The 8,869-nt window shown below is 35.7% G+C and overlaps 1 protein-coding gene across 1 annotated transcript in view; it reads right to left on the reverse strand.

Moving 5' to 3' along the window:
• LOC128018092 (cadherin-22-like) overlaps positions 1-8,669 on the reverse strand; it is a 13,488-nt gene extending 4,819 nt beyond the window's left edge. The window contains exons 1-2 of the mRNA XM_052603470.1: positions 8,558-8,669; positions 7,277-8,192 (exon numbers count right to left, since the gene is read on the reverse strand). Of these exons, the coding sequence (XP_052459430.1) occupies positions 7,277-7,504 (228 nt within the window). The 5' untranslated portion in view covers positions 7,505-8,192; positions 8,558-8,669. The remainder of the gene's footprint in view (positions 1-7,276; positions 8,193-8,557) is intronic.
• Between the last annotated feature and the right edge of the window lie 200 nt (positions 8,670-8,869).

Consider the following 8,869-nt stretch of genomic DNA (forward strand, 5'->3'; position numbering starts at 1 on the left):
GCTCTTTAATTCAGGTTTGAGCTGTTTTTTATCAGCGGGGAGATGTTGTTGCTGAAAGGCTGATGTGAGCTATTGAAATGCAGAGGTGTCTGCAGCGCTGCAGTGTTGTAATGCTCCGTCGACTGTATCATTTCGGGTTTCTTTAGCTTCAGTCTGTGCCTGTTCCACATTATAATGCGTCTGGAAAGTCTCCTAAACAGCAGTGGACAGAGCGAAATCACCCTCTCCATCATCGACGTGTTAAATATTTGATCAACTCTTAATTAAACAGCAGCTTCTATCACCCCGTGGGGATTTTCATTAGGTATTTGTCGTAAAACATGGGAATAACGCAAGCCGGCCTACAGTATTGCATTTTTTTTTTTTTATCCGCCCTCTTTCCTCATTTCAAATCCTCTCTCAGTCGAATAAAACATGTGCTTGGAAATATCCTCTTTTTCGGTGTATCAATATTTCAACAGTAATAAAAAAAAAACCTCTCTAACAGGAAGACAAAGAAAACTGGCAATATCTGGAGAGCTGGAGGATAAGAAATCCTCCTCCTGTCTGCTCACAGCGAGCGTTTGATCGGAGAACTGAAACACGACGCGCTCCTGGAGTCGTTTAGCGCAAACGGAGATCATATGATCAACATCACATCTGCTGCCTTAATTAGGAACGCAGCACATAATAATCAGATCTGCTGACTCTTCTTGATTTGCTCTGACTCTGCTGTTTCCCCAACTGAAATGAAAGCAGAATAAACACGGCACAGAGAGAAACAGAGATGCATCTTTTTTCCTGTCAAGTGCCGTTATTTAACTTGAGAGGTCAAAAGGTCATGCTGCATTGCTTGCTAATAGCTTTCATCTTTAAAACTCTGCAGCCATTCGCAATATATGATTATTCTGACTTCATTTAATCCCTTAAACCAAATACTAATCACTTTGCAGTCCTCAAGCCGGCTTCATTTCACTACACAGTTTGAGAATACCTGAGGATAAAAACACTACTGCTTCTTTGCTGCCTGCTGTCTACATAGGCATCGTCTAACGGAGATAAGTGACTGTTTGGGAACACTACACAGACGGCAATTAGCACTACACAAAGTAGACTTGGTTCACAATTAATTCCAGCAGAGTTCGTGATTAGATTGTTGATAAACTAATGGTATGATTAGAAAACATAAAAAAATGCACATGCAATTAAACTGGAAAATGTTTTTTTTTTTTCTTTTTTTGAAATTGAACATTTTATCGAACCAAAATAAAAAATATTATCTGATTGCATACATATTTATGATGGGTATCATATTTGATGCATCAGGGCTCACATAGCTTTAAAGCAGTTCAATTGTATTCAAAGTAATGCATAAGAATAGATATTCAATATAAATATTTTAATTAAATATTTACAAAAATATTTGGTGCAGATGCTGATTTATATCGACAGAAACTATCAAATTCTAACTGCTTGTAATGTCAATAAATTAAATCTTTATTACAGTAAAAATGCATATAAATATCAGTCATCACTCTATATCTGCAATAATCTGTTTTAGTAAAATGAGATGTAAATGATCCAAACACAGTGACTGAGAGCTGGAGAAATCAAGGCTCCTCAGAAGATGTGAGACGTTCTGGAGGCTTGTGAAGATCATTCCTCCGCTGAGGAACAGTGAAAGTAAAGCTTCTGGAAACAAACACCTCTCAGGTCACACGCTAACCTGTTAGCCGCTAGTCACAGTGAAGGAGCTAGCCGACACTCCCAATATCTCACCTCTGATGAGCGCCGAAGAAGGAAAAGCTCCAGACACACGGCTCAGAAAGTCCCACTTCCACTAATCTGTTGAAATATCTTTCAAAGCATTTCGGGCTGCAGGTATATTTTATTCCTTATAACTATTTCAAACATACAGTAAAGTTCAAATGTTTGGGGTCGGGAAGATTCTTTTAATGTTTCTGAAAGAAGCTCACTCATCTTTTTTTTTTATTTTTTTTTTAATAAAAAATATAGTACCGTAATATTGCGAAATATGATTACAACTTAAAAAGTTTTTTCAATGTAGATATTTTGCAAAGTGTCATTTATTTCTGTGATGCGCAGCTGTATTTTCAGCATCATTTCTTCAAGCTTTACCTTTCATTACCTTGATCTTCAGAAATCATATTAACATGCTGATTTGCTGCTAACATTTAGGATTACATTTACTTTTATGAATTTAGCAAACACTTTTATCCAATGCGACTTTTGTTTTACCTAACATATGTTCCCCTGGGAATCGAACCCACAACCTTTTGCACTACTAACACAATGCTCTACCATTGAGCCACAGGAACATTATTACCAATGATGATGAATAGTAGGTTCATAGAACAGTATTTATTTGAAAACATTGTTATTTGGTAACATTGTGAATGTCTTTACTGTCAATTATGATCAATTGAATGCATTATTGCTCAATAAGAGCACTAATTTCCAAATAAAAAAAATTAACTTATGCATTTAGCAGACGCTTCTATCCAAAGCGACTCACAGTGCATTCAGGATATCAATTTTTACCAATCATGTGTTCCCAGGGAATCGAACCCCCAACCTTGCGCTTAATAGTGCAATGCTCTACCAATTGAGCTACAGGAACACTCATAAATCTAATACTATCAGCACTATCATCTCTGATCATGAACAATCACTGATAACTTCCAGTGTGGCTTCTGATGAACTTAATTTGTATGGGTCTGATGATTTAACATATTTCTTTGCAGCATGAACAGCAAACAAAACCGTGTGACATTCTCAACAGAGACTTGAGTCTAGACATCTGCACGTCGGGTGACGACGGCCAAACCTCATCAGCAAACACAGGCCTTTTGTTTCGATGAAATCCATTAGCTACAAAACACTCTCTCTCAAGCGAAAGATCAAAACATTAATAATGCATTCATAAAGTTTCGTCTCGCAATCAACATGCAGATTCGACGAACACCTCTGACATTTAAACTATTGCGATTCATGGAAAAAGAGATTTTGCATGAACATCCCAATACATTTTTAACCAGGACTTTTGGCCTGTCAGATGCTTATGAAGCAGAGACGGTATGAAACTAATAATTATTTATCAATTATTCAACTGAGTGAAATGCAGACTATAAAGATGAAACACTTGAAGTAGGATGCAACTTTAATCTGATTCTCAAATTCAATAAGCAGTGTTTGGATCAATTTAGTTCTTTAAAAGGGGGAGAAACATAGTTATTATTGCTAAACAAAACAAAAACTACTACTAATAAATACAAAATAATATTTAGTATTAATGATAATTAATTATTATTTATAATCATTCAATAAATATAATTATTTAAAATAATAGTTATTTTTATTTTTATATTTATAATTATTCAATGCTCATATATTTAATTATTTCATACTTATAATTATTTTTAATAATAATTTAAATAATATTATTTAAATACAATTATTGTTATTAGTAGTAGTAGTATTTTAAATAGTTTCAATAAAATAAAATAATAATGCTAGATTAAAAGTGTACACTAAAGTGCAATTAAAAACTAAGATAACTAATAATTTGAAGCATAAATTAATTAATTCATTCATTAATTATAAATAGTAAAATATAGCAATAATAATAGCAATAATAATAATGACGACAACAAAACAAGATAAAGTATAAGACATTATAATAATAATAATAATAATAATAACAATAATAAATCAATAAAAGCTCATTCAAGAATTAATAAAGAAAACTAAGTATATAAATATATATATAAAATCTAAATAATGATGGGGAAGCAAACTCCCCTATTAATTAAACAGCTCTTCATTTCCAATCCTAACTGTTGAATAAATAATAGTTTGGCTTTAACAATTACTGTATGCCTAAAAAAAAAAAATTCAGATACACAAAAATAATCCTGCGTGAAAGTTTGAATGATTCACTCAAGTCTGCAGGAAATTATTTGCACACGTTGAGACATCTTTGGCATGCGTGTTATGAACGCCGTCTGTTCAGCGTCTCGGCTCTACACGTTCAAATCCTATCAATCAGTGTTCGGCGCTCGTCTGGAGGAGGAGGCTGGCACACTTTCAAAGCGCAGTGGAAATCTTTCCACTTTGCTGCGCTGTCCATATGGCGGGATGTTCTTGTCGGTGTTCGGCGTGTAAAAACTCTCTTTCCACTGTTCATTTGTGCTGCCCTGCTGCCTTTCCCTGCAAAGAGACTTCTAATATTTATCGACTCGAGGTTTACATACGTCTGGACTTCAAGGCTCAGAGTTAGAGGGGGGGAAATGGTGCAGTGGCCTTTTCGCCACTTTCACTCGCTCTTAGAGCTCTTTGCAGAAAAGGGACTGATGCGTAGAATTAACCTTCAGGATGTCCAGGTTTCTCCGACAAGCCTTTTGAGTCGATGCGGTCTGAAAGTCTAATGTAAATAGCAGAAGGTCACCGGAGGATTTTGTGAATACAAGTGCACTTTCCTTGAAGATAAAACGTAAGACATTTGGTGAAGAAAGACTGGGGTCGTAATGAAGCATTATTGGACTTTAAGTTAATGGCTGCAATTAAAGCTATTAAATTAAAAGAACGAACGTGATATTAAAGCCACTCCAGCAGGTGTAGTCTTTATAAAATGTCTTTATTCATCTCACAGGTCAACTCAGCAGGACTCGTTTTTAAAAAGTTCAAACTTTTTGACGATTCTCAACACGAGATGTAATTCAAAATGCATTTTTCCTTCGTAGCATGACATTTCCAAGTGCATTTTTGTGTTTGATTTGCCAGATCTCATGGGGGGGCAGAATGAGAACAGGTGCATAGAAATGCTCTGCATTGTTTAAAAAGTTATTTTTGTGCTATAAAATTTGCACGGTACATTGAATCTCATTAGACTGCAAACATATAGTCAAGCCGTGCAATACAGACACATGAAACCACTTACATAATAATGCAATGGTAAGTGAAATTCATTTTACAAATGTGTTAAAGACAGCTGTCGATGCAGAGGCCAAACGTTTAGAAAAATGATAGTTCATTAGCAGATTAATCACAGGACAGTGTGGGAGTGAGGAAAGAGAAAGAAAGGGATTGTTTTAAATGACCATCACTGGTAAAAGGCAATGGTCATATTTAATTCTATATCTCTCTAATTAAAGTCTATGATACGGTGAGCAATAGACACACAACACTAGCAGATCTATTAATAGTCTGGGCTCACGGCCCGACTGACTTCACAGGGAGCAGTAACTCTGGCTAATTTTATTAATAAAATCATCTCTCTCCAGAATCCCCCTTCCATTTCTCACATCATCCTTTATGGCTCTCATTTAGACATCAGCTCCTCTTTTTCTGGCACACACGCAATCTCTTAATGAATTACTGCATGAGTCGCTTATATCTCTACAACACACTACTACCACAACTAATACAATTACTATATAGCTACACACACAAACACACACACACACACACACACACACACACACACTAAAAACAAAAAAATATCAAGATACTATTGATTCAAGACTAAATTAACTTAAGAGTTGTATTTAATCTGCAATATAATAAAATCTACAATATTTAGCAATACAATTTTTATTATGTATAAAAATGCTACAAAGAGAGTACCATTAACATTTCGAGTCGATGAATGAAGGGAAAATTTATTCATTGCAATGGATTTTTTTTTATTTTTTATATTTGCTATTGAAGTTTAAATATTGACGCTCTCTAGAGATTACAAAACTAATCAGCTAAAAATAATAATAATAATAATAATAACATTAAAAATAACATTAAAATTACTGCAACTTTCAGTATAAATGTTAAGTACTGCAAATGGTTCAAAAACAAGACATCCCATTTTGGTAAACATAGAAAGCATCATAAATACAGTGTCTACTTCAATTATACAAATAACAATAAAAAACATAAAAACTGGTCTAATTTGAATGAAAAATGTAAGACTGATTACCTCTTAGCTGCTAGATAGGTAAACTAGTTCTTTAGATACAGTTTTAACACGTTGACTGCATATTATGAAACTAGCTCCTGTGCTTATTAAAATATGTAAAAGAAAAAGTGATAATATTGTTTAAAATTGTGACATTTTAAATAATTGAAAACTTCTTGCTGGCAAATGGATACAATGGAGTGTTTCTCAAATACGGTATTTTAATGTCATCTAATGATTCGTGTTCAAAATATAAGAATAAAAGTAGAGTTTTTCTTATATAACCTACGTTGAATTACATTTTTATGGTTATCTTTTGTAAATGATGGTAAAAATGCATGATAGTCATTATATTTAGAAAAAAGTAAATAGATAAATAGAAAAAATTCTAATGTATGAAAAAAAACCACTAAATTACTGTATGCTTAACTTCTAGTTAGGGCTGTCACTTTTGAGAAAAATCTAATTCGAACAGATATCGAATATCATGCAATATATTCAAAAATATCCAAATATCTACGTGCCCGCACCCCCGCCATGCATAAAAAAATAAATAAAAAAAAACACCAAACGTGATTTGGCTTTCATTGTGCAGCTATAGACGGTTTCATGGACCTAAGTTAACTTCCAGTCTGTGTTATATCGGTCTGCCTAGCGGTGCCATCTACAAACGCAGTTAAAGTCAAGGTGATGAGTAGACTGAAGTTGTGCTCAGGTGGTTGTGCTGTGGGATGTGTTCCCATACATTTATTTATTTTTGGAGACTCGCCACAATTTTAAAACTGATCGATTTTCAAAAAGGCTTCATTGAATAAACATGAATAACATTACTTACTGCACGTTTAATAATAATAATTCCTTACATTTATATGTTTAAATATCCAAACGAGGCACAGGTGTTTTTATATCGCTGTATTTCTGAAAGAAAGACTTGAATGTTATATGCCTGTGAGTGTGAGTGTACCAGCTCTGCTTCGTTTACAGCTGTTACTGGGGAAACCTCTATTTCTCGCGCTTTATGTCTTTGCTTTAAAACATCTCCTGCTGGCAAAGAATGAATTTGCATTTTCATTAAGTCCGCCCGATCCACGCAGCAAACATATTTTGTTTGTTATCAAAAAATATAACAAACTAAAGTCTAGAAGGACTTGGCTGTTGTTATTGATTCTATTTGGAAGTCTACTGGAAGTTAAGTTAGGTCCACAAAAGTGCTCATGAGCAGTAACATTTGTTTATGTTGTTGCCATTGAAACCGTCTATAGATTTTCTCCTGCATAGAAAAATAAGCACTAAGCATGCAACCAAAAACATGTTCTGCAGTCCTACCTTTCCGACGTAAAGCGGCTCTGTCCCGGTGTATTCCTCCACGACGAAGAACTGATTCCACACCCATCCCCTCTTCACCCGTTCATGGGACATCGGCCATGGCTCCGGACGTCTTCCCATCATCCCAACACTAGTCCTTATGGTCTGAGCGGACAGCCATCCGCAGCACTGCATGATTCCCAGAGTCACTGCCAAAACCTGAGCTCCTGCTCTCCAGTGGGGAGCCATGTTTGAAAACGCTCTGGTCTCTACATGGGGCAGAAGTCAGAAACTCGTTCAAGATGAAGCTTTCCACCCAACCGCCTGATTGCTTGAGAAAAGCTCCTTGACTCCGGGGTTGAGGAAGGTAAACGAGAGTTTGCCGCTGCTCAATGAAACTATAAATCCAATAGGTTTTTGGTCATCACAGAGGCCACCGGGTCCTCAAGAGGGCATTTAAGAGGAATCTTTCTTAGAAAGATGAAGCCGTTTCAGTGACACACAGCTATAACTCCTCTGTTTGATATCTATGTTGGGTTTCTCAATGACAGATTCCAATCACAAAGCCATTGAAGTCCTATCTGTGCTCGAGTTGAGTTTTAAGTTGAACAGCTACTGGATGAAACTGCAAACATGTTCAAAAAAGACAAAAAAATGATGTTTTATCGTTCAATCTTGGCAATCCCATTGTGTGTCTGGAAATTTATGAATGCTCCATGCTAACTGCTTTAACAAAAAGGGTGTATTCCAACCATTTTGCATGCTTCAAATCCCAAAGACAAAAAAAGCAATCCTCAATTTTTCATAAATGCAAGATGTTACTCAAAATCAGAGGCATTATTATCCCAATCTAGATCCATGTGTCACGGTACTTCGTGACCTGCAGGGTTGAGAGTTTGACATGGGTGAGTTCATGTTGACCTCAACATCTGATCACCTGTAACAGAGCAAAGATAACCAATTAGAAAAGCAAAATACTTTATTTAAAGGGAAAAGGCACTAAATGGAAACTTATAGATCAGTGTGCAGCTTTGAAAACTTTTTAAGTGACGTCACATCACTTAAAAAGGATCCAGTTGCAATACATCAATAATGGAAAAGCTGTATCGATCCTTGACTTCTTGTTATGGCGTTCTCTTTCTTGTTAAACAAATACATAATTCAATACATGCCACAGTGAATTTGCCATCCCCTCCGACACACAAAATGCTTTTAAAGCATTCACGGATCTAAACTCTTTGATTTTCTCCTGGATTCCACAGGACTGCAGCAAGAAAACACACCTTCATTTAGGTGATCTACCTGAAAAACATTTCTCAAAGCTGAAACCTTGTGATCAGCAAGAATCCGGATAATGTGCTTAGCCCAAGAGCAATGTCTTCTGTGTTAGGGAGCCAGGTGTAGTTGGAAAAGGAAAAAGGGAGTTTTATATATCATGAACTTGAGCCTAAACCATCTGTCTGCCGAGCTGCGGCCCACGGCAGGCGCTTACACTCGAGGCTATCTGATTAATTGCATGAGAGAGCACTAATTGGATAAAAGCATTAATCAATTAATTCAATCCATTAGAGCGGCAACCCTAACGCTTAAAACAAACACTGGTCAGGAAGGTGA

The sequence above is a fragment of the Carassius gibelio genome, chromosome A8, assembly GCF_023724105.1.
Source record: "Carassius gibelio isolate Cgi1373 ecotype wild population from Czech Republic chromosome A8, carGib1.2-hapl.c, whole genome shotgun sequence".
In the NCBI taxonomy this organism is placed as follows: domain Eukaryota; kingdom Metazoa; phylum Chordata; class Actinopteri; order Cypriniformes; family Cyprinidae; genus Carassius; species Carassius gibelio.